The sequence below is a fragment of the Narcine bancroftii genome, chromosome 2 (assembly GCF_036971445.1).
Source record: "Narcine bancroftii isolate sNarBan1 chromosome 2, sNarBan1.hap1, whole genome shotgun sequence".
Lineage (NCBI taxonomy): Eukaryota > Metazoa > Chordata > Chondrichthyes > Torpediniformes > Narcinidae > Narcine > Narcine bancroftii.
Genome location: NC_091470.1, coordinates 245588232 through 245614833, shown reverse-complemented (window position 1 = coordinate 245614833; position 26602 = coordinate 245588232). Strand labels below are relative to the sequence as shown.

Below are 26602 nucleotides of genomic sequence, written 5' to 3'. Positions count from 1 at the left end.
GAATAATCATGATATGAGATTCCATTGCAAGGGAATAGACAAGCATTTCTGATGATACATTACCTCTCAAGTCCTAGAATTAAATAAGTCTCAAACCAGCTGCAGAGTATTTTGAAGGGGTAGGATAAACAGCCTATTGATGTCATGAATGTGGGTACTAACAATATCTGGGAACTACATTTTACCAGGATATTAGGTAACTTGGAAGGCAAGGGAGGTTGGGTAGCAGTCTTTAGGATGAGATCAGGGTGATGGTGAAAGACTATATAGGCTGCAAAGAGCAGAAGGGTGGATCAACTGAGTTGAGATTAGAACGAGTATGAGGAAAGAGTCACTGGTGGGAGTAGTTTATAGGCCGCCACATAATATTAAACTAGCAGTGCAGGGAGGTGGAAACCAGTTGATAATGATTGTGGAAAAAGAAGTTTAGCCTGCAGACAGATAAAAGTACAAAGGTTGAGAGCAAGGGGTGGGAATAGTAATCAGAGTTGTGTCTATTTCAATGCAAGGAGCATCATCAGAAAGTCAGATGCTTAGAGCATGGATTGGCTTGTGGAATTATGACATTATGGCCACTAGTGACATTTTATTGCAGGAGCAGGACAAGCAGTTCAATATTTTGGGGTAATGTTGTTTTTGACATCACAAAGAGGGAGGGATGAAAAGGGAAAGGTGGCATTGCTAGTCAGGGAAAGTATCACGGAAAGTGTTCAGACTCGTTTACTGAGGCTACGTGGATAGAACACAGGATGGGAAAGGATAACCACATTAATGAGATTATTTTGCAGTCTAGTCAACAGAAATGGAGGTACAAATCTGTGGAATGATAACAGACAGCTACAAGAAACACAAGGTTATGATTGTTGGTGATTTAAACTTTTCACATATTGACTGGTACTTCCATTCTGCAAAGTGCTGGATGGGTTTCTCAAATGTATCAGGAAAGTTTCTTCGCTCAATATATAGCAATACCAACTAAAGAGAATACTGGATCTCTTATAGGGATCGAGACAGGGCAGGCGACAGAAATGTGTGCAAGGCGACAGACTGGATTCAGTGATCATAATGCCACTAGTTTCAAGATAATTAAGGAAAAGGATAGTTTTGATTGTTGGGCTAAAATTCTAAACTGGAAAAAGGGTAATAAGTGGGTGACCTTCAAAAGTGAAATTTTGAGAGTAGAGAGTTGGGATTCTCTGGTCAGAATTGAAAGCAAGACTTAACAGGTAGAAGGAACCTTTGTTTTTGAGAGATATTGACATCTTGGTTAAGAAAAAGGTACGCAGCATCTCAAAGATCACAGTGGTCATCCATGCATGAAGCCAAAGGAGACTGGGGAGATCTCAATTGGAATTTTTTCATCTGTATTGTATTTACTTGTGAAATGACGTGAAATCTACAGATATGAATCAAAACAGCAATTAGGTCATGAACCCAATATGGATTACAGAGGAGGAGGTTCTTGTGGTCTTGAGGCAAATAAGGGAGGATAAAACCCTTCAGCCTGACAAGATATGCCACTGGACCAACAGAGATGATGTTCCTCATCACAGGTGAGGTGCCAGAGGAGTGAATGATAGCTAATGTTGTTCTGTTGTTTAAGAAAGGTTCCAAGAATAATCCAGGGAATTATAGAGCCTGACAGTAGTAGTGGGTAAATTACTGGAAAACATTTTAAGAGACTGGATGTACAAGATAGACAGGAACTGATTAGGGATAGTCACCATAGCTTTGTGCAACATTAGATCATGTCTAACTAATTTTAGAGTTATCACCAGAGTAAATGAAGGAAAGCCAGAGAATATTGTCTTCATAAACTTTAGGTTAGGCCTTTGATGAGGTCTCATGCGGGAAGTTGGTCAAGAAGGTTCAATTGCTAGGTATTCAGAATGATGCAGCAAATTGGATTAGACATTGGTTTGCAAGAGAAGCCAAAAATTGGTAATAAATGATTGTCTCTCTGACTGGAGGAATTGGTGCAAAGTCCATTCTTGTTTGTAATCTATTTCAATGATCTGGATGATGCCAGGGCCAAATCTGGATGAATATAGATGAATGTGGGACCAGATAACATAGCCTCAGAATAAAAAGACATCCCTTTAGAACAAAGATTAGAAGAAATTTCTTCAGCCAGAGGGTGGTGAATCTGTGGAATCCATTGTCAAGACAACTGTGAAATCCAAATTAGGTATATTTGAAGCATAGATTGATTAGTAAGCGAAGGCAGGAGACTTGAGTTAAGAAGAAAATACAACAGCCAAGCTTCAAATGGTGGAGCAGATTCAATGGGCCAAATTTGCCTAATTCTGCACCTGGGTCTTTTAGTTTTATTATGGTCAGCATTGCACCAAAGGTCCTGTATCTCGTGTGTCTACAACTCGACAATTGGCTAATTTAATAAGTTCATGATTAACATTCCAGCTCTATTTCCTTCCAACAAACTGAACTTCCAAAATGCAGCTTCCAGACACCTATTAGCAACCTTCCATTGATTCTTTACTTCTCACACCCAGACTCTTGGTGGGGTAAAAATCGTGGTATACCAGAATGAAATCTTACCATCTATACATTTTTTTTAAAATCAAAATACATACCAACCATTCAAATAAAACCATACCCAAAACTCCATACGCATCTTAAAAGTTTTACAAAGTGACACATCAGAAAAACTAAGGCTTTGACAAAATAACAACTCACCTTTATTAATTCCCAAAAAACTGAAGGCTCACTCTGACGGCACCTGTTCAGCAGCAACAAGTATTTAGATCGTTCACTATCTAATGGCAACAAACATCGGCCCAAAACATTTCAACACCAAAGTGACGCTATGCAATAAGACAGGTTGAAAATGCAGAACGAAAGAAAGTGGAAACACTGGAGTGGAACTGCAGCTGAAGACTGATTAAATACTAGGATGCTCCAAAAATCTAAATTTAGAGTGCCCAGAAACAATGCAAGACATTTTTATTTGGAATGTTGCTTTGTCCCTTAAAAACCTTTGAAACAGGAGAACCATGGTGTAGTCACCGAGCGGGGGAACAGCAACGACTCTCTCTGAAATCCCAGTCAATGACAGACCCGTCTGTAGATTCCTTGGGACCCGGACTGGGCCCCAACCTCTCCCACGCCAGGCCGGGAAGAGGCAGGCCCCAGTATCATCCGAGTGAGCACCAGGGAAAACGCGCCTCCCCTCCCCCTCCGACCACGGGAGGAAACCTCACCTCGAAGCGGCACCTGGTGATACCGTTCATGGCCGCCGCCGCCCCGCGCCACTCCAACATGGGAACGTCGACGATCCCGGCCGCCGCCGCCGCCTGACGTCACGCCCCGAACCATCGTCAGAACAATGCGCGTGAAGGCCGCCCGCTTCCAGTCGCGACACCTCGACTTCTGCGGGGACGTTAAAAACACATCTCTTTATGGCTCGTCTGTTCCCAATGAAGCACTTCTCCAAGTTTCTATGCAGCCGCGGCCAAAGCATCTTTCACGTCTGAATGGATCTCGAGTTATTGAAGCGTTCACTTCAAACTTCTGCAAACAAAGAAACAAATCTCTGTGCTCCACCCCATGCTTTCTTTTCCCACGAACTCCTTTCCTTCGCTTTATTAACTATCCTCTATGCTTTCTGGTTTCCCCCTGATCCAAATGTTACTTTCCTTTCCTCGTTTTTCATTCGCTGCGTTGTCTCCTCTTGATTTCAGCCTCCAGTCAGAGGGTCCTCTTCTCAGACCACACCTGGTTGGACATGTTCAACTCCAATGGAATAGCCATTAACTCTGGGACTTCAAAGCAGCGCGACAAACCGCGGACGAAGCGAAGCGACCTTTACCGAGCTCCGCTGCGCGTCAATTGATCTAGATAAGTCAGGGAAGACGAGGCAGAGGAACCAAAGCCAAGAATCCCTCTTTACGTGTAATGTTATGAGGATATTTACTCGAGAAGTCCGGCTTTTCAAACTTGATAGAAAGCATTTCAGGTAAACAGTGGTCCTCGCCATCTCAAATTGAGACCATACCAACATCCCTGTTAAGTCTTCCACTATAACTCCGGTGATAGCTGTGTCATGAAGTTTGAAACTGTCTTCTCAATGTCGTTAGCTGTGTCACCCTTTAAATTGTACGGTCAAGTTTAACGTGAGTTAGTCATGGTTTTCTTGATTTGGCGTTTGTTTTCTGGATCTATGTGTGGATCTTGACTGGAAGTGGAGAAACTCTTCCCAAGTGAATGACGGCAACCCCAGGACGCGTTTATATATTTTTATATAAGTAATCTGGAGTTGCGTCTAAAAAAAATTGCCTTATTTTTGTGATGTTTTATTGTCCTGCGAGAATAAAGCGGCAGCCAAGGCTCAAGTTGCTGTAACAGCAGTCCCTTACAGTGGCCTCTATGGACCAAGTGCTTCTGTTCCTCCGCTGTCTGAAATTGTATGTTGTTTTTATATAACACCACAGATGGGAAAATGTCTCGTTTTTCCTTTTAAAGTGACAAATAATTACTACTACGATTACTAGGCCCCCAAATGGCCCTTGGAACACCAAGGAACAGAGAAGTAAGCAGATTTTGGAATGGTGCAGAAATCACAGGATTGTTGTCATTTCAACTTCCCTAATTTAGACATACAGCGCCCAAACAGGCCATTTCAGCCCATGAGTTCTGTTCTGCCCAGTTTACACCCCAATCACCTCCACCTCCAGTATGCTTTGAACAGTGGGAGAAAACCAATGCAGACACGGGCAGAACATACAAGCTCCTTACAGACAGCACAGGACTGCTCCTATCCGTTCGCTGGTGCTGTAAAGGCGTTGCACTAATAGCTATGCCAATCGTGCTGCCCTCAATGTTGACTGGCACCTTCTAAATGAAAGAGGGATAGATGGGGCAGAATTTGTCATGTGTGTCCAAGAAGGATTCCTGACACAGTATGTGGAACAGCCATACGAGATCCAGGACTGGGTCATGAACCTGGTCATATGGCAGACCTCTCTGTAAGATAGCATGGACAAGGATAAAAGCAGGCAAAATGGGAAAGTGATTAATTAGGAAAGGGTGAATTACAATGGAATGATGTGAGAACTAGGGAGAGTAAATTGGGAACAGATGTTCATGAGAGAAAGTACACAAGCAATACAGAGGATGTTTAGGAACTACTTGCGTCGAGTTCTGGATAGGTTTGTCCCACTAAAACAGAGAAAAGATAGTAGGAAAAGGGAACCATGATTGACAAAACAGGTGAGCAAGCTAGTTTAGAGGAAAAAGGAAGCATTCATTAGATTAAGGAAGAAGGAAACAGGAAAGGCTCATGAGAATTATATGGTAGCCAGGAAGGAACTTAAGGATAGGAGAGCTTGAAGGGAGCATGAGGAAGGCCTTGGTAAGTAGCATTAAGGAGAACCCCAAGGAGTTCTATGTGTATGTGAAGAATAGAAGGATGATGTGAATGAAGGTGAGGCTGCTTCAGGATAAAGGAGACAACATGTGCCTGGAGGTGGAGAAGGTTAGAGATGTCCTACATCAATGGTTCTCAACCTTTTTCTTTTCACTCACATACCATCAATTCATGCCATTGGTGTTCTGGTTAGTAAGGGATTGCTTAAGGTGGAATGTGAATGGGAGGAGGAGGGGGAATGTTGAGAACCACCCTCCTAATTGAATACTTTGCTTCAATATTCACCAAAGAAAAGGTCCTTGATCAGAGTGAGGTCAGAATAGAACAGACTAGTGTGCTGGATGATGTTGAAATTAAGGAAGAGAAAATGTTGAATCTTCTTCAAAACAAAGATTAATAAGTGCCCCGGGCTTAGGGTGATTAATGCAGTGGGAAGGGATGAAATAAATGGCAGGGGCATTGGCTGTCCTCCTTAGACACAGGGGAGGTGCCAGAGGATTTGAGATTGGCATATGTGCTCCCTGTGTTTAAGAAATGGTAATAGGGAGAATCCTGGGAATTATAGACCATTGAGCTTTATGCCAATGGTGTGCAAACTATTGGAAAGGATTCTTAAGGATAGGATTTATGAGCATTTGGAGAAGTACAGTCCACTCGAGGATAGTCAAAATGGATCTATGAAGGGAAGGTCTTTCCTTGTGAGCCTAATTGAGATTTTTGAAGAGGTAACAAAAGAAATTGATTAAGGTAGGGCAGTAGATGTGGTCTGTGTGGATTTTAGTCAGGCATTTGATAAGGTCCCCCATGAGATACTCATTCAGAAAGTCATGAGGCATGGGACCCACAGAATTTTGGCTGTGTGAATTAAAAACTGGCTTGCATGTAGAAAACAGAGTAGTAGTGGATGGAAAGTATTCTGCCTGGAGGTCAGTGACTAGTGAAGTTTGCAGGGATCTGTTTTGCGACCCCCGCTCTTGGTGATTATTATCAATCACTTAGATGAGGCGGAAGGATGGATAGTAAGTTTGCAAATGATGCGAAGGTTGGAGGAGGTGTGAATAGTGCTGATGGTGGTTGTAGATTACTAAAGGATATAGATCCAGAGTTGAATAGAAATGTGACAGATGGATAAGTGTGAGGTGATGCATTTTGGAAGGTCGAACTTAAAGGCTGAGTACAGGGTTAATGCTCTGATAGTTAACAGTGTGGAGGAACAGGGGGATTTTGAGGTCCAAATCCATACATCTCTCAAGGTTGCTGCACAGTTTAATAGGAAAATTAAGAAGGCATGGCCATGCAAAGGACTTAGATTAACATGTTTTGATCGAGCTCTTTGTGAAGAGTATCAAAAAGATGGTAAAATTTTAAATTTAAGTATTTTTTCACTAAAAAAATGGACAAAATGGGTACTAAGAAACCAAGACAGCTGAGAACAAAAATAGAAGTTTCTACTCAGCCAGGAACATCAAATGAAAGCCCAAAAGAGAGTGGTGCAACGATGGCCTTGGGACCAACAGACCCTGGCAGAGTTGGGACAATAACTAAATATTATCCTGGAGAAAATGAAAAACTTGAGCAACCGATTTGTTGGCGTTGAAAATGTAATGAGAGACATGTCTGAAAGGATGACTGAAGATCATTGAAGACTTGATGGAAAGAATGACCCAAGCAGAAACAGACGGTAAAAACACAGGATAAGCTAAAAAGCTTTGGAGAAAGATGCAAAGCAATGGGAGTTGGACAGACAAGGTCTGCTGGACAAGATCGACCACATGGAGAATTTTAGCAAAGGAAATAATGTCCAAATTATCGGAGTGAAAGAAGGAATTGAGGGAAGAGATCCAGTGAATTTCTTTGAAACATAAATCCCATGAGTGCTGGGAGAAGACAAATTCAGAGAAAAATTGCATATTGAAAGGGCTCACCAAACTCTCAGACCCAGGAGAGTTGGTGATCAGTGACTGCGACCGGTCCTGGTAAGACTTTTGAGTTACCAGGAACGGGAGACAATTCTGGGAGCAGCATATGAATATTCTAAGCAAAATAATAGCCCACCTAAGATTGACCATGAAAAATTGCTATTTTTCCAAAATTTTAGTGCTACTTCGATTAAGCAAAGGAAGGAGTTTGATAATGTAAAAAGACAACTGCAGTACAAAAACTTGAAATATTTGATGATATGGCCCGCAACTCTGAGGGTCAAAGTTCCGGAAGGTTATCGACGATTTTTCTTTCAAGACTAAGAATGAAGGTTTATGAAAAGGCCAAGGTTTCCAAAGAAGACTGAAGAGTATTTACAATGGGACTAAGTAAAAGTTGTATTTTTTAAAACCGCCTTGTATTTATTGTTGAAAAATAAATTTTGTTGAAATCTTCAAGGAGAGCTCAGAAAAGAGAGAAAACTTGGGAATAGTAGCAAAGTTGAAACTCCAGTCTAAGGGGTAGAATAATTCCCGGAGAGGAGTATCAATAAAAGATGGTGCAAAAGGGTGGGGTTCTTTTTCCTCAAGAGATTCCGCATGCTTTTTTCGGAGTGTTTTCTGTTTACGTCACCGTCAAGGCAGGGACATTGTTTTTTTTTAAAAGCGGAAAGATCACTGTATCATTTAAACAATTATAAAGGTTTTAATATTAAGCAATATGGATAGAACATTAAAATTTATTAGTCTTAATGTTAATGGGATAAGCAGACCGTTGAAAAGGAGATTGGTCTTGGCACACCTAAAAAAATTAAAGGCAAATTTAGTCCTTCTACAAGAAACATATTTTACTAAATTGGAACATGCTAAATTAAAAAGAGGATAGGTGGGACAAGTAATCTATATTTGGCTCAAAAGCAAGAGTAGTAGCTATTCTAATTAACAAAAATATACCAATAATAATAGAAGAGAATCTGACCAAGCTGGAACATTTATAATGTCACATTATAAAATTAATGCAGAATCATGGACATTTATGAATATCTATGCACCAAATTATGATGATGAAGCCTCTATGAAGGATATCTTTTTAAAAACAGCAGAGGGAAGGTGAAATATACTGGTCAGAGGAGACATCAATTTCTGTCTAGATCCAGTACTGGATAAATCAGCCAGAACAGTAACAAGGGCAAAAGCTGCAAAAACAACACTATCATTTATGAAGGATTTAAAATTGATTGATGTGTGGAGGCAGCTTAACCCCATAAAAAGAGACTATTCATTCTACTCAAGGGAACATGATTCACATAAAAGGATTGATTTGTTTTTAATGTCTCCCCAGTTTTAAAAAGTAGAGTGGTAAAAATTGAATATTTGGTGAGACTTTTATCATATTATTTGCCATTAACTATTGCAATAATGGAAAAACAAGAAAGTGTGTATAGATGACATCTCAATGCCACACTGTTGAAAAGGAAGGACTTTTGTGAGTTAATTTAGAGACAGATATAATTATTTTGTGGAAGTAACCTTTCTTCTACTGATAATAGTTTTTAATATGGGATATGTTTAAAGCTTATCTTAGAGTACAAATTATTTATTACCTTAGAAATCTTGAGAGAATATGCTACAGAGCCTAATGATCTAGAGAAAGAGAACAGAATTGGAAAAAGAATATCAGAGAACACAGTACAAAAAAATATAGACTATTAGAGAATTAAAAAATGAAATATAACACATTACAAACATGTAGAAAAGAAAAAATTATTATGAATTAGGAGAACAGGCACATAAAGTTTTATCTTGGCAAATAAGGGCTGAGGAGTTATCTAGAATGATAAATCCAATAAAAACAGAGGCAAACATTATAACATATAATAAAAAAATAAATAAATAATATTTTAGATAATGTTATAATCAGATTTATCAGGAGATGAATTTTTAACAAATGTTGAATTTACAAAATGACAGTCCCCTTCTTGGATCAGAATGGGATTGAATTCAATAAGAGACAGCGAAGGACTTTATTAACGTAACATTCCACTTATAAATAACAAAAAAGACGGATACATATGATTAGAATACGGCAAGAAATAAAAGTGTGTATTTGAAAGGAAAACAGGTATATCATTAAGAACACCATTATGTAAAAATATATTGCTGCCTATGAATCTGGATTACATAATATTGAATTCATTGTTTGGTGAGGGAATAAAATATATTGATTGTTATGTATAGGGATCACTCATGTCTTTTGAACAATTAAGAAATAAATACGGAATAGTTAATGGGACTTCCTTTTGTTTTCTCTTGCTAAGATCACTCCTAAGAGAAAGATGGGGGCTAAGTTTTGGCCCCACTTGAAATTAGTGAAATGGAACAAACAATTTGGTTGGGGAATACCTCTAAATTTATAACTCAGATGTACTATCCTCTCCAGAATGAAAGTGCAAAACCACATTTACAGAGATTAGGTAGAGATGAGAGTCAGAAATAGGTATTACAATAATGGAAAGATGTTGGTCTGATTGGTGTTTGGATTATAAATGCAAGATACAGATTACTACAATATAATTTCCTACACCAATTAGATCTCACACCACAGAAGTTGCATACATAAATCAAAATCTGAAATATTGGAAATGTGTTTTAGGTGTGGGAGAAAAATAGGAACATTTTTACATGCTACATGGTCGTGTGTGAAGGTAAGGCCTTTCTGACAGGATATTACTGAAATAGTGACAAGGGTAACAGGGGTGACCTTCATGGGTGACCTGGTGCTTTGTCTTTTGGGCAACTTTATTGAAATAAGCAATAAATAAACTAAATTCCAACTTTCATTTGTTAAAATAGCCTTAGCAGTTTCTAAGAAATATATTGCAATTACTTGAAAATTCAAATCCCCTCTACATCTAGCACAATGGACTGTTGAGATGAATAGTTGCATACCTATGGGGAAAAAAATACATACAACTTAAAGAACAAATGATATATTTATTAAGATATGGCAGCCATGTTTAGATCATATCGGGGCCCAATTGTAATTATAAATATAATAATAAGGATAATAATAATGTTGCTGCAGTATAAATACAAGTGACTTCCCCATATAGATTTTTTTGTTGGTCAACATAAATGTGAACCCTGACAGTATGTGGATTTATATTGTGAAAGGAGGGGGGGGTGTTTTGTTTTGTTTGTTTTTCGTAATAAAAAGTTTATATACATACACATATATATATATTTAATATTGGAGAGTTTTCTATGTACATTTATGGAAAAAAAAATATTTTTTTAAAAAGGCCTATGGTATGCTGGGCTTCATTAATAGGAGGATTGAGTTCAAGGGTCGAGAGATCATGTTGCAACTCTACAAATCTCTGATGAGACTACACTTACAGTATTATGTTCAGTTCTGGTTACCTCATTGTAGAAAGGGTGTGGAAGAGATTTACCAGGATGTTTCCTGGATTGGAAAATAAGTCTTACAAGACAAGGTTAACAGAGCTGGGACTTTTCTCTTTGAAGCGAAGAAAGATGAGAGGAGAATTCATAGAGGTCTAGAAGATTCTGAGAAACATAGATAAGGTGGACAGACACTGCCTTTTTCCCAGGGCAGGAATAACAAACATCAGGGGACATCTGTTCAAAGTGAAAGGAAGAAAGTTTAGTGGAGACATCAGGGGTAAGTTTTTTCTGCAGAGAGTTGCAGGTGCCTGGAATGCCTTGCCATGGATGGTGGAGGCTGAAACATTAGGGGAATTTGAGACTCTTGGGTAGGCACATGGATGAAAGAAAAATTGAGGGTTACAAGATGAGAACAGTAGGAATACATAGATTGGCACAACATCTAGGGCCAAAAGGCCTGTACTGTGTTGTAATGTTCTGTTTAAATACAGCCCTTCGGCCCGCATGTCTGTGTCAAACACAATGCCTAAGACAAACTAAAACTCAACTAATTGCATTTGGTCGATATCATATTTGTTTCTGTCTAGAAGCCTCTTAAATTCTGCTATAGTATCTACTTCCACCACAACCCATAGTAGCCTGTTCCAGGTACACACCATTCTCTGGGTAAAATAATTTGCCCACAAATCTCCCATAAACTTGCTTCCCCTCACCTAAAACATGCTTTCTCTAGGTGTGATGCTATTACCCTAAGAAAAAGATTCTGACTGTCCAACCTATCAGTGCCTCTCATGATTTTGTCAAGTTCTGTCATATCGTCCCTCAGCCTTCAATGCTTCAGAGAAAATAATTGAAGTTTGTCCAATCTCCCACCATAACTAATACCCGCAAAACCAGGCAACATCCTGGTAAACATCTTTTGTACACTTACCAAAGCTTCCTTTGGCTTGGCTTTGCAGACGAAGATTTATGGAGGGGTATGACCACGTCTGCTGCAGGCTCGTTGGTGACAGACAAGTCTGATGCGGGACAGGCAGGCACGGTTGCAGTGGTTGCAAGGGAAAGTTGGTTGGTTGGGGTTGGGTGTTGGGTTTTTCCTCCTTTGTCTTTTGTCAGTGAGGTGGGCTCTGTGGTCTTCTTCAAAAGAGGTTGCTGCCCGTCGAACTGTGAGGCACCAAGATGCACAGTTGGAGGCGATATCAGCCCACTGGCGGTGGTCAATGTGGCAGGCACCAAGAGATTTCTTTAAGCAGTCCTTGTACCTCTTCTTTGATGCACCTCTGTCTCGGTGGTCAGTGGAGAGCTCACCATATAACACAATCTTGGGAAGGCGATGGTCCTCCATTCTGGAGACGTGACCCACCCAGCGCAGTTGGGTCTTCAGCAGCATGGATTTGATGCTTGCGGACTCTGCCAGCTCAAGTACTTTGATGTTGGTGATGAAGTCACTCCAATGAATGTTGAGGATGGAGCGGAGACAGCGCTGATGGAAGCGTTCTAGGAGCCGTAGGTGATGCCGGTACAGGACCCATGATTTGGAGCCGAACAGGAGCGTGGGTATGACAACGGCTCTGTACACTCTGATCTTTGTGTGTTTCTTCAGGTGGTTGTTTTTCCAAACTCTTTTGTGTAGTCTTCCAAAGGCGCTATTTGCCTTGGCAAGTCTGTTGTCTATCTCTTTGTTGATCCTTGCATCAGATCAAATGCCGAGGTAGATAAACTGGTTGACCGTTTTGAGTTCTGTGTGCCCGATGGAGATGTGGGGGGGCTGGTAGTCATGGTGGGGAGCTGGCTGATGGAGGACCTCAGTTTTCTTCAGGCTGACATCCAGGCCAAACATTTTGGTAGTTTCCACAAAACAATGTCATGCACTGGAGAGCTGGCTCTGAATGGGCAACTAAAGCGGCATCATCTGCAAAGAGTAGTTCACGGACAAGTTGCTCTTGTGTCTTGGTGTGAGCTTCCACATCTTTACTATAATGGGATAACCAGAATTGCACACATTATATATAGTGTAGCATAACCAAATATTTATATTAGCAACAATAGGCGTTCCTTTGTCAAGATTTCAGCATCTATACTTCAACTAGGTATAAAATTGATATAATTAGTTGTAAAATAGGCTTGATGGAAGGAGTCAGAGGGTGGTCGTGAAGAGTTATTTCTCAGAGTGGAGGCCTGTGACCAGTGCTGTTCCTCTGGGTCCCTGCGTTGCTGTTCACATGTATTAAAATTTTACAAGAGAATTTAGGTGGTCTGATTGGTAAGTATGCGGATGACACCATTGGGTTTCCGCATGCATTCATTGAAACACAGAGGTTTGTGAATCTTCAATGCCAGATGCTAGCCCTAATTATTAATCCTAAACAACATTTTGTTTGGTTTTAGTCAAGTCTAACAGTGGCTAACTAATGTACCAAGGTACATTGTTTGATGCATAAGACATGCATGAACCTCATGAATCTCATTCATTCTGGGGAATGGGATGGTGGTGTGTGATTATTATCAGAGTAGAAAAGGAAAAGTGCTTGATTAGTTTCACTTAATTTTAGTTTTCTTATTTGTTGAAATTTTTATGTGTCATCAATATTTTTCTTTATGTATCTAAAAATATATTTCTTAAAATGACTTGAATCAATTTAAATAGTTTGTGAATGATTTGGAGGGGTGGTTGTTGAGATGTGACCAGATTGTTGAACCTTCCACATCAAGGTTTGGGATGAGCAGTGGACTGGGTCTTGACAATATGACCCAATATTTCCCTCAGTTTCTGGAGGTTTTCTTTGAGGTTTTTTTAACTGTTTTGTTTTTAACTTGTAATCTTTCTCCTATGTTATAGCCTAATTCAGATTTTTTTGAGCACACATAATATTTATGCTTTGAGAGACCATTACATAGAGGTCTGTGCCATTGGGCAGTGTTCATTTAGTGTGGTTACTGTTGCTTTCTTGGGCACCAGGAGGATGGTGGCTGCCTTGAATCCTGTCAAGCCAATGTACTGTTGCAATGATATGTTGAAGACATCCAGTAGGATCTCCATCAGCTGGGCCACATATTCTGCTCCCAACCAGGTATGTTGTCTGGTCCTGTTGTTTTGCATGTATTCACCCTGGCTACCCACCTCAATCACGGTTCTTCAGGGGGAGCTAAGGCTTTCTTTGGTGACACATTGCTTTTCTCATCAAACCATTAGTAGAAGGTATTCAACCACTCAGGATGGGAGGCATCATTGTCACGGACTGACCAATAGGGTTGACTTAAAGTCAGTTATGGTTTGAATAGCCTGGCAGATGCACCTTGTGTTGCTAGTGTCACACTGGTATCTGTATTCTCTGTTCATATCCATGATTTGACTTCCTGATTGCGCAGGAGAGTTCAACCATTGTATCCTAATACCATCTGAAGGCAGTGTCACAAGCTCTGAGTCAGGATTTGCTCTGCCTATGTAGCCGTTGATTACTGTAATTGATTGAGACACAAAATAAACTGCTGAGTTCTTCCATGATTGGGAAACAGTTGAGTCAGGGAAGCTGGTGAAGAATGAAGTACAGCACTAGAAAGAATTTTGAACATATTGTGGTCAATTTTCAAATAATAATACTCACTTTCCCTTTCTTGCACTTACTGCCTTTTCATTATGTACTAAACTATTAAAACTTCTGTATTGGTTGTTTCTACAAATCTGAATACAACTCTACCACATCCTGAGTTGTTGCACACATCTCCTTTCAGTGTTCAGATTTTCTTTATTTTACTCATGATGTTCAAAGTTTGTTCTAATTAAGAGTTCCTTCATGAAGGCCATACCTATAACACTGCATCCATGTTCTGGGAGGTGATTAATTTGCAAACAGGAAAGGGGATAAAATGTTTGGCCTTCACTTGGACCATAAAAAGTTCTATCTTTATCACAGGACAAAATATATCTGCGTTCCAATTATACATCTACTTGAAAGCACCTCGATTTAAAAAGTAGAAGCTCTCGTGTTGACATCTTCCTTTGATTTTGCTCTTCTTCCAACAAATCTTTGAAGGTTATCCTAACACTATTTGGGCTGTTGCTGCTATTTCACTTGTGGCACTACAGCATTAACTCAATCACAGGGACTAAACAAATGAAAACCACAAATATGCAAATCTCATCTTTTCACAAGCTTAATAAGGTGTCAGAATGAAAAATTACTGCCTTGTTACCCGTAACATCAACACCCTCCTGGTTTTCTCTTGGGGCCTCACTTTTAACTGCTTTTTTAATGTTACAATTGCAATTCCCAATTTTACTTTTGTCTCTATATCTTGCACTGTTATGTAACTCCATGAGCCCCTAGTATATGCTTATTATTTGTGCACCCAAAAATGCAATTGAGCACTGAGATTATGTTCCTGCCACATAGCAGTTCTCTGACATTGCCCTCCAGGCACACTGGTGTCTATTTTTTCTCCATTGCAGATTTTACAGGCACCTAATTAGTACATTCAAGTAATGTTATCTTAATTAGGACTAGGGTCCAGTTGTGCATAAAGACCAGAGTCACTAATTGCAGGCTGTGTTAATAGGATTGAATTGGAATTCTGTTGACCTAATCTTGAGTTCCTGTATAATCGTCAGCATTTCATTTTCTTTACAATGAAAGAAACCACCTGTTTATGTAGATCTGCATTTATTTTGTGGTTCTAAATTGGTTAACAGTTGCTGATGAAATAAAGGTCTCTATTTGGAACAAGATTCTTGATTGCATCTCAAAAACAATAGAATATGCTATTAATAAAGTCTGTGACAGCCCTGGTGTAATCAGTCAAATCCTCAGCTAAGTCCTTGAACACTGCCAATCTGCTGACACTAAGTCCTACAACCATTCTTCAGCCTCCTGTGACCACCTTCTAACTGTTCAGAAGAATGCTCTTAATGTCACCAACACTAAGGACTTCAGGAAGGGAAAGCCAAAGATGATCACTGGGAATCTGAGGTGGAGAGGGTGAACAAATTTACGTTCTTGGGAGTCACTATCTTGGAGGATCTTTCCTGCAATCAAAACACCAATGGCATTGTGAAGAAAGCACATTAGTACCTCTACTTCCTCAGGAGTTGGCAGAAATTCGGTATGACACCAGAAACCCCGGCAAATTTTTACAGATGTGTGGTGGAAAAAGTGCTGCATCAGGGTCTGGTATGGGCACACCAATACCCCTGAGCATCAAACCCTCCAAAAGGTAGTGGACACAGCCCAAGGCATCACAGACAAATCCCACCCCACTATCGAGAACATCTACAGGGAACGCTGCAGTTGGAGAGCAGCAGTAATCATTAAGAATCCACACCACCCAGCACATGTTCTATTCTCACTGCTGCCATAAGGAAAGAGGTAAAGGAGCCACAATACTTGCACCACAAAGAACAGCTGCTACCCTTTCATCATACTCCTCAACAACAAACTCAAACAGGGACTTATTTAAGTACTCTTACTTGTGCACTTTATTGATTTTTTTTTAAAGTTCTCTCTAGTGCACAGTCAGTTTGTATACATTCATTATCTGCTTGTTTATTTGTACTTTGTTTACATGTATACACTGAGTACAGATTTTTTTGCACTACTAATAAGTGGTAATTTTGCCTGCCCCATAGAAAAAAGAATCTGAGAGTCTGACAATAAATCTGAAATATATCCAACAGAATCACAATCTGTATCAGGCTTAAATTTTTTTACCTTGCATTCTGCATTTATTTTCTGGTTCTAAATTGGTTAACAATTGCTTGTAAAATAAAGGTCTCTATTTGGAACAAAATTCTTCATTGTATCTCAAAACCAGTAGAATGTTATTGAAAATAAAGTCCTGCAACCCCTCATGCAAGACAGCTGATCTTTCTAGAGTTGCTTGGTAACCTTAAAAAAAGCTGTCTAGTTTTGCAGCAAGGCTGAGCTGCTTCTTTTCCAGAGATGGGACTTGGTGCAAGAGTGAGCGAGAGCGGGACATTTTAAAAAGTGCCAGACCGAACTGGGGCTCGAATCCTGCTCTGTCTATAAGGAGTTTGTACATTTTCCCCATGTCTGCATGGGTTTTCTCTGGGGGCTCCAGTTTCTTCCCACCGTTCAAAACATACTGGAGGTATAGGTTAATAGTGTGTAAATTGAGCAGCATGGACTCATGGCCATGCTGCAAGTCTAATTTTTTTTTAATTAAAAGCTGACTGTGATGATACAACCACTCTATAGCCACACTCCTACAGGCCTACTGCAGGGAGCAGCTACTGTACCTGCAGGTAGGCAACCTTGGAGGCTGGCCCCATCATGTCGGCTGTCAATCACCAGCCCATATAAAGACTTGAGCCAGCCCCTTCCTAAATCAGTCGGGTATGTTGAACCAGAGGCAACAGAGACCTGGTGTTCAATTTTAATCTGATTAAAGCCTGTAGTACAGTTTTCTCGAGTATTGTGTTTGTTTGCTGCTAATTAACTGAGGCCAATAAAGGGAAGTTTGAGTGGAGCAGCCATTGTAGGAGACTTTGGTTTAATAGGGTTCAGATGGAACCAGGTAAAACTCAAACTTTGATCTTTAAACCACTCAAATATACAAATTGTCAAATTGCAGTGGTTCTCAACCAGTGGGCCATGGTATTTTTCCATTTGGGTCTTTAAAAATGTTAAATAAAATACTTAAAATGAGTTAACCATGTGTTTTTTAAAGAGCTACCATTGATTTGAAAATATTGCTCAGTCATTGCAACTAGTGGGCCATGGCATGTTAGGCTGGAAGCCAGGTGGGCCTTAGACGGAAAAAGATTGGGAACTATTAGCGACTGGGCTGGTATGTGATATAAAGCAAAATAATTGGCAATATAGCAATGAAATAAGATACCAAATTGCAACTAAGTTAAGGATGTGAGGCAAAGTATGTGTTGTAGCTACATGATGATGGCAATCAAGTTGTGGAACCTATTGTGGTTCCAGGTAACCACATCTGCAGGAAGTGTTGGTTGCTTGAAGAATTTGGGTTCAAAGTTGATGACCTGGAAACTGCACTTTAAAATACTTTGGCACATCGGTGAGGGGTAGGGGGAGATTTACCTGGATACTGTTTCTGGAGGTGGTCACACCCATTAGATTAACTGCTTCAAATTTAGTCTATGGTCAGTGTCAAGAGGGCATGTCTGTTGGTGAGGGAGCTCAGGGATCTGAGAAATAGAGCTGAAGGAGCTTCAGACCTTGAGGTTGTCCAGCAGGAAGGAAATTCTTACTCCATGTGTAGGTCAGAGTGGGGGCTATGGGAAGGGTGAGTGACCAGATCCTTCATTTGGTTCAAGAGGGAAGAGGAATTTAGTGGTAATAGTGGATAGTATTGTTAGGGTAAAATGCATTATTCTGTGTTACAAGGATCAAAAGTCTTGAATGCTGTTTTTCCTGCCCAGTGCTTGGGATTTGGACTTATCACCTGACATGCAGAGGAATTTGGAATAGGAGGGGAAGGTCCAGTTGTTGTGCTCCATGTGGGTACCAAATGACATGGGTAAAAAGACACTGATGGGGGTTGGATATAGGCCTCTAGCACTAAGGATGTAGGGTGCAAATTAAAATGGGCATTAGAGAAGGCATGTAAAAAAAAAATGCAATGTAACTGTGGTCATGGGGGTCTTCAATATTTAGGTAGACTGGGAAAATCAGGTTGGCACTGGATCCCAAGATGAGAGATTTGTGGAATGCCTATGAGTAGCTTTTTAGAGAAGTTTGTGTTCGAGTCGATATGGAAAATTCAATTTTGGATTTGGTGCTGTGCAGTGAACTGGATTTGATTTGGGAGTTTAAGGAGGTGATCACAATGTGACAGAGTTCATTATACAGTTTGAGAAGGAGAAGCTAAAATCTGACCTGTTGGTATTCCAGTGGAGTAAACCTGACAGGAGGCAGGAGAGAAGAGCTGGCTAAACATCAAGTGGAAGAGAACCCTGCTGGGGAAGATGGTGGAGCACCAATGGCAGGAATTTCTGAGAATAATTTGAAAGAAACAGGATCCATTCATCCCAAAGAAGAAAGAACAGTCCAAAGGTAGGTGAAGGCAACTGTGGTGACAAAGGAAGTCAAAGAGAGCATAAAGGCAAAAGAAGGGCATACACTATTGCAAATATTAGTGGAAAACCGGAGGGTTGGGTAATTTTTTAAATCCACAGAAGGCAACTAAAGAAGCAATAAAGGGAAATAAAGATGAAATCAGGAAGTAAGCGAGTCAATAACATGAAAGAGGACACATTTTTGGCAAGAGTTGACATTGGACTGCTGAAAAATGACACTGGAGAAGTAATAAAGGGGAACCAAGAAATGGTGGATGAACTGAGCAGGTCTTTTGCATCAATCTTCTTTACGAAAGACACCTGTGATGTACCAGAAATTTGAGAGGTTCGGGGCAGAAACGAGTGTAGTGGTTATCATGAAGGAGAAGGTGCTTGGGAAGCTGAAGGTGAATAAGACACCTGGACTGGATGGATTACATCCAGTGTTCAGAAAGAGATAGCTTAAAGAAAATGTGAATGCATTGGTCTTTCAGTGATCTTTAAGGAATTGCTAGAGTTGAAAATGGTTCCAGAGAACAGGAAAGTTGCAAAAGTCATTTCACTCTTGAAGGGAGAGGGGCAAAAGGCCAGCCAGTTAACTTCGTGGTTCACAAGATTCCAGTCAATTATTAAGAAGGTTTTGTAGTTCTTGAAAGCACAAGATAAAATAGGCCAAAAATCAGCATTGCTTGCTTGACAAATCTGTCGTAATTCTTTGAGGAAGTAACAAATAGGACAGATAAAGGAGAATCAGGGCTGTTTACTTGGATTTTCACAAGGCCTTTGACAAAGTGCCACACATGAGGCTGCAAAACAAATAGGAGTCTATGGTATTATGGGAAAGATACCAGCAAGGATAAGAGATTGGCTGACTGGCAGAAGGTAAAGAGTGAGAATAAAGGGGATTGCAATGGAAAGTGCCCAAGGAAGTGGAAAGATGGCTGGAGAAGGAACATCAAACCAGTGGGTCATGGAGAGAATGGTCCCGGCAAAAAATGGAAAGGGGTTGGGAGGGGAAGATGTGAGTGATCAAGCAATGAAGTTGTAGATGGTGGAAGTGTCGAAGAATGATAAGTGAAGAATGGAAGTGAAGGTGGTTGAGGTCAAAAGTGAGAATCATTGTCTCACCTTACTCTGTTTGGTGGGGGGAAATGGCATCCTGATTGCTGTGAGAGTGAATACACTGAAATAATAGTTACAAATCAATCCCATCTCCTCCAATGACTCGGCTCATGGTGGAGAGCATCACTGAAAATACAGAGGAACTTGGAGGAGGATTCAACTCTTCATGTGGCTTGTGATTCAGAGGACAGTATGGCTTTCTCAGTACCTTCTGCTAAAGAGACCAACCCAGTTTTGTCAGGGCCACATCTCATTTAACTCACTGAATCAAAGAAAGCAGTTCACTTTCTCACATGCCTGGGTCTTTGAAGACAACGAAGCACTCCCAGCATTTGGACAGAAAGAACAGAGGGCAGTCCAGTTCTATCAATACCAAGACTCCTGATGAACACCCAACCTCTGCACACTGGGAAGAAAGTGAATTTACATGTGGTGAAACCACTATTGTACATATTCATCATATGTTAATTACATGATCTTTCCTGATTGACCCTGCTCTCACTCGCTGACTCGTGACTCCTCCCCTTTCTTCCCCATAAAGGCTGCCATGCCAAAAGCTTGACCCCAATTCGAATCTGGGTCAGTGAGAGCGACCAACACAGGGATGCTGTCCATCTCTTGCAAATAAAAGCCTTCAGTTTCAGCAACTTCAGTCTTTGTGCAATTGATTGTGCATGAATTTTATTTGCAAGAAATTGTTTTGCAACATGGACAAATATATGAATGTTGGATTGCCTGGAAATTGACCGGGGAGAACCCAAGGCAGCCGACAAGTTCGCTATCTTGCACTGCTGTTTCAAAATGTTCTGCACAGCCTCCTCAACTATCCAGGATGATGAGCACAAGCTCTACCTGCTATTCTCATACTTCAGGCACCAAGTATACCAGATGGACCAGGACTGCCAGACATTAGGAGCTGCAAAAGACACCCTGAAGGAGCAGTATAAAGTCAAGGTGAACGAGGTCTATGCATGGCATGTACTCCACTCAGCAGGCAGTGACCAGAAGAAACCTTCAATGACTTCATCAGGGCTCTGCAGGAGCTCACAAGAGACTGCACTGCCAGGCTGTGAGTGCAGAACAGCACACACAGCTGCTGATCAGAGACATCTGTGTAACAGGCATCCACTCCAATTATGTGAGGCAGAGGCTACTTGAACAGAGACAACAGAGCCTACCTCAAACCATCAAACTGGCGAACACGCTAGAGGAAGTGATCCACAGCACCGAATTGTTACCAGTGAACGCGTGGCCACCTTGTGGGGAACACTGGGGCCGCCATCTTGGGAGGCAGGATTGCAAGCCCCCCTCCCTTCCTGAGCTGACCACCGCTGCTGTTAGCAACCACCCAATATGGTACTTCTGCGGCAGACTAAGCACCCGATGAAATATTGCCCTGCCAGGGACACCGGCCGCTCCAACTGCAGGAAGAAAGGATACTTCGCAAAGGTCTGTAAGTCCAAACAAATCCCGAGTTCCAGCAATGCTGCATGTGAGCGGAGGCAATCATCTTCGATGCCATCACTTCAGAGGTCCTCGAATGGCAGCACATGTGCACCACGGAGACCGCAGACTGCAATGTTGTCACTTCTGCCTTCTCCCCTTTCTCTTCTAGCAAATGACGATGGGACTGTGTGCGCGCCATGGGGGCCACAATCTCACGCACCACCTTACCAGCCCGCTGGCAGCTAACGGGACTCCTCAAATGACGAGCTGATGCTGGCAGCAGTAACCCTGGATCAGGACAGAGCCCATCAAATCTCCAGGTCCATAATGGTCATTCAAGTAAATGGCCACCCCACCGTTTGTCTATTTGACAGTGGAAACACTGAAAGCTTCATTCACCCAGACACTGGACAGCGCTACTCCCTTGGAGTGAAGCCTGCAAGCCACATTGTCTCCATGGCGTCCAAATTCTACTCGGCAAAGATTCGTGGCAGTTGCACAGTAACACTGACTATCCGGGGCATGGTATATCGTGACTTTACACTCCTCATACTGCCACAGCTCTGTGCACCCATCCTACTGGGATTAGACTTCCATTGCAACTTAAAGAGCATCACCATGGAGACAACGGGTCCCACCCTCCTCTCAGGGCCTGCAATGGGCAACTTTTAAACCGCCCACCCCTTCTTTCACCACGACCATCAGCCCAAAGCCCAATCACCATGTCTGACATGCGGTCTCTCCACACTTCAGATCTCTCCCCCACTCCTGTTCTCCAATCTCATCCTTGACTGTAAACCGGTCTCCACTAAAAGTCAGCAATATAGAGGCAGGGACAGGGCATTTGTTAAGTCAGAGATGAGATTCCTCCTTGTTGAGGGGGGGGTGATAGTACGAGCCCCAAGAGAGCCCAGGTAGTAGTGGTGAAGAGTGGGGATAAACACCTAATGGTCATCGATTACTCCCAAATCATCAATAGATTCACCCAGCTGGATGCATACCTCTGCCCCACATAGCTGACATGGTAAACCAGATTGCACAGTGCAAGGTGTTCTCCACCATAGACGTTAAGTCTGCATACCACCAGCTCCCCATTCACCCCAAAGACCGCCAGTATACCGCCTTTGAGGAAGATGGCCACTTTACCTTTTCCTGAGGATCCCCTTTGGAGTCACAAATGGAGTCTCACTCTTTCAGAGGGAGATGGATTGGATGGTGGACAAACACTGGTTGTGGCCCACTTTCCCATTCCTCGACCATGTCACCATTTGCAGCCATGATCAGCAGGACCATGATAGGAACCTCCAGAAATTCCTCCACACCACAAAATACCTCAATTTGATGTAACAGAGGGAAGTGCGTCTTCAGCACATGTTGCCTGGCTATACTAGGCTGTGTTGTGGAGAATGGAGTCCTCACTCTTGACCCCAACCTCATGCACCCCTGTTAGAACTTCCACTTCTCCACTGCCTCAAGGCCCTGGAGTTTTTCTCTTATTGCGTTCAGTAGGGCCCTAGCTATGCAGAGAAGGTCTTACCTCTCATCAGGGCCACCATTTTCCCCCGTCAGCAGAAGCCCGCAAGGCATTTGACCATTTCAAAGCCCACATTGCAAAGGCCACGATACACGCAATGGATGAATCCATCCCTTTTCAGATAAAGAGCAATGCGTCAGACTTTGGCCTGGCCGCCACACTTAACCAGGCAGGCAGGCATATAGCGATTTTTTTCATGTACCCTCCAGGGCCCTGACATCCAGCACTCCTCCATTGAGAAAGAGGCTCAGGCTATTGTTGAAGTGGTATGGCACTGGAAGCATTATCTCACTGGAAAGCATTTTTACCCTGCTGGCTGGCCAACAGCCTTAATATTTAATAATCAGTAGTGGGGTAAAATCAAAAATGATAAAATTCTGAGGTGCAGAATCGAGCTCGCTACCTACAATTATGACATACCATGCTGCCCAGGAAGCTCAACGAGCCCTGTCTCAGGGGACTTGCACCAGTCCACAGATGGATCAACTGCAGGCACTGCACGATGACCTCTACCATCCCCGGATCATCTGTTATTTTTTTCCCACTTCATTGAGCTCCGTAATCTCCCCTACTCCATCAAGGACATCAGGATGCTGACCAAAACTTGCCGGGTGCAAACAACACTTCTACCAGCCCGACTGATCACACCTGATCAAGGTCACTCGCCCCTTTGATTGTCTAAGCATGGACTTCAAATGACCCCTACCCTCCAGCAACCACAACATGTACTTCATCAACATCATCAATGAGTACTCATGGTTCCCCTTTGCCATCCCCTGCCCGGACATGACTGTAGCTACTGTCAAACAATCTGTACACCATTTTTGGATACCCCTGCTACATCCACAGTGATAGGGGTTCGTTCTTCATGAGCGATGAGCTATTTGGTGTCCAAGGGCATTGCCTCAAGCCAGACCACCAGCTATAACACTAAAGGGAATGGCCAGGTGGAGTGGGAGAATAGCATGGTCTGGAAGGCAGTACTATTGGACTTCCAAGGACCTTCCCATCCCCCACTGGCAAGAGGTTCTCCCAAAGGCATTCCACGCTATCTGGTCCCTCCTGTGAACACCCACCAATGAGACAGCTCATGAGAGATTGTTTACTTTCCCAAGGAGATCAGCGTCGGGAACCACCTTACCTACCTGGCTGACATAGGCACATGAGGACACCTAAGTCTGACCCTCTGGTCAAGAGGGTCTAGCTGCTCCATGTGAACCCACAGTAGCCCTACATCATTTCCGGACAGGCATGAGCACATGGTATCTGTCTGGAACCTGGCACACGCAAGACCATCTCAACAACCCCCCCCCCACCCAACCAGCCGACCAGTACGCCCCCCCCCACTCTCCATGGCCCAACTTCCCATCCCCCACCACCTCTGCCAACCTGACAGTCGACACACACACCCCCACACCCCTGGCCCAGCCAATTACCCTCACTGGGCCAACCAGGATAGATCAGCTGAAGCCAACAGAGACCGCTACAGATCCAATGCCAGAGAAGACCACCGAACAGACTGAATTTATGAAGATTGGCCAACCACACCACAAACCCCAGGACTTTCTTTTAAAAGAGGGGTGAATGTGGTGAAACCACTATTGTACATATTTGTCATTTGTAAATTACATGCTTTTCCTGGTTGACCCTGCTCTCATGGCTGGCTTGTGACTCCTCCCCTTTCTTCCCCATAAAGGCTGTCCTGCCACAAGCCTGTCCCCAGTTTAAGTCTGGGTTAGTGTGAGTGACCAACACAGGGATGCTATCCATCTCTTGCAAATAAAAGCCTTCAGTTTTGGCAACTTCATTCTTTGTGCAATTGATCATGTATCATTACATTTGCCCAACAATCAAAACCACAATGGATCACCCACCTCTACTTGCATCCAAGGCTATAGGAGACAATCAACTCCTTCATCTTGAAACAATCTTCATCTTTTTATTCATTAATGGAGTGGGCTGTTCCAGAATGCAACAAATGGTATAGCAGCTTATTCCAAACTTTTCTTTTCATCCACTCAGTCAATAGAATGATGCAGGCTATATATATTATTCAGTAATGTAGGGGGTTGATGGTGGCACTTTCTTCTATTCAAAGATACAGTTGGCCAATGTATATCATTGTTCCCATTCAGCAATAACATCACTTGATGTGTCACCATTTTTTCCATTCAATGTTGGGCAGATGCAAGTCTTAATTTCCATTGATGATACAGCACAGGTAAATCTCATGTGGCAGACATTCAGGTTAGGGAAATTCAACCTTGCAGAATTCCTGTTACGACCTAGAAAGTTCATTCTCATGTGAAGAAAATAAATTATAATTTTTTTAGCTTTCATTTTGTGATGCATGATAAATGATACAGCATTGTTTTACAGAAAATTGTGATAATGACCATTTTCTAGCCATCATCTCTCACCACTTGTATAATGGTTTGACTGTACACTCTTTCCCTTCCTTTCAGTGATGCAGTGGAATGATTCAGGCCATTCTTTTCATTGATCATACAATGAACTAATGCAGATGATTTTTTTTCCATAAAGCAGGACAGCAGCCTAATGCAGGTCATTCTTTCTAGCCAATAATTACATTTTCTGATACAGGGCTCTCCCTCCATCTAATCAAACAGTGAATTGATCCAAATTATTCTTTGCAGCAAATGAGGCTTTTCCTTTAAATTAAAAAAAAATTGTGAGGTGAAGCATGTTGTTGATTGGGAGTCACAGAATTTTCTATTTGATAAAATAGAGATCAAATGCAAGCATATTTTTTTTCCCATTCAACAGCGCAGCATATTCTTTCCATTCAATAATGCATAAGGCTGCTAAAGTCCATCATTGTATAATGAAATGAGTTAATATAGGCCATTCTGTCTTTTCAATAATGCAGTTGGCTGATGGGGACTATTCTTTACATTTAACTGATGCCAGCTATTTTTTTCTATTCAATAATACAATGGGCTTTGGAAATTGTGTGTATATTCAATAGTACACAGTTGTAGTTGAGTTCATCCTTGCACTAATATAGCTGTCTGACCCTGGTGATCTTTCCATTGTTATTGGGATGAAGCAGACCCCTCTTTCCACTCAATTATATGTTTGGGGTGATGCAGGCCCCCTTTCCATTCAACAATATGTTTGGGCTGTTGTAGGCCCCTCTGAGATTAAATGCAATCTTAGCTGTTCAACATTCATTGTGCTCATCCGAGATATTCTTTCCATTCAGCAACACATTGAACTTGTGCAAGAAGTTCCATCCAGCCAATAATAACATTAGCTAATGAAGGTCTAGTCTTCTGTTCAATAATACTATGAGGCTGTAGGGGTTATTTGGGAATTATGAGTTTATTAATAAATTCATTATTTCAAAGAAGAACCCATTAAAAATACTAGTTCTTTCCAGAGCAGAGGATGGTGATATTTCATCTGCATTATCTGATGGTTACTTCCACGATGAAGTCACAAATCAGACAAGAGTTAAACAAAGTGGTTACTTTCTTCCACGATGAGGTCACAAACCAGACAAGGGTTAAACGAAGTAGCCATACAAAAATAGACCCAGTAGAAATCTGTCATCTTTTCCAAAAAGACAATGAAGTGGTCTTATTCCAAAAGCCACTGATTCTGTGCTCCACTTTCCCCAGGAGTAACACACAAAACACCAATTCTGATTACTGTAACTCAACCCTGACTTTCACAGGGTTTCAACCCCTGTGTGTCACATGGATTTTGACCTCTACTCTCCA

General features: G+C 41.7%; 1 protein-coding gene across 12 annotated transcripts in view; it reads right to left on the bottom strand.

Annotated features, from left to right (window-relative positions):
* fbxl2 (F-box and leucine-rich repeat protein 2) overlaps positions 1-26602 on the bottom strand; it is a 322097-nt gene that overhangs the window by 286785 nt on the left and 8710 nt on the right. For 4 of the 12 annotated variants that reach the window (XR_011352110.1, XR_011352109.1, XR_011352111.1 and 1 more), the window contains exon 1: positions 3222-3392. Coding sequence is in view for 7 of the 12 variants with exons in the window: in XM_069920738.1 (XP_069776839.1) it covers positions 3222-3281 (60 nt within the window). In the remaining 5 variants the exon portion in view is untranslated. Of the gene's footprint in view, positions 1-3221; positions 3439-24730; positions 25156-26602 lie in introns of those variants that run through there. The other 8 variants (XM_069920739.1, XM_069920740.1, XM_069920741.1 and 5 more) reach the window with 5 other exon arrangements.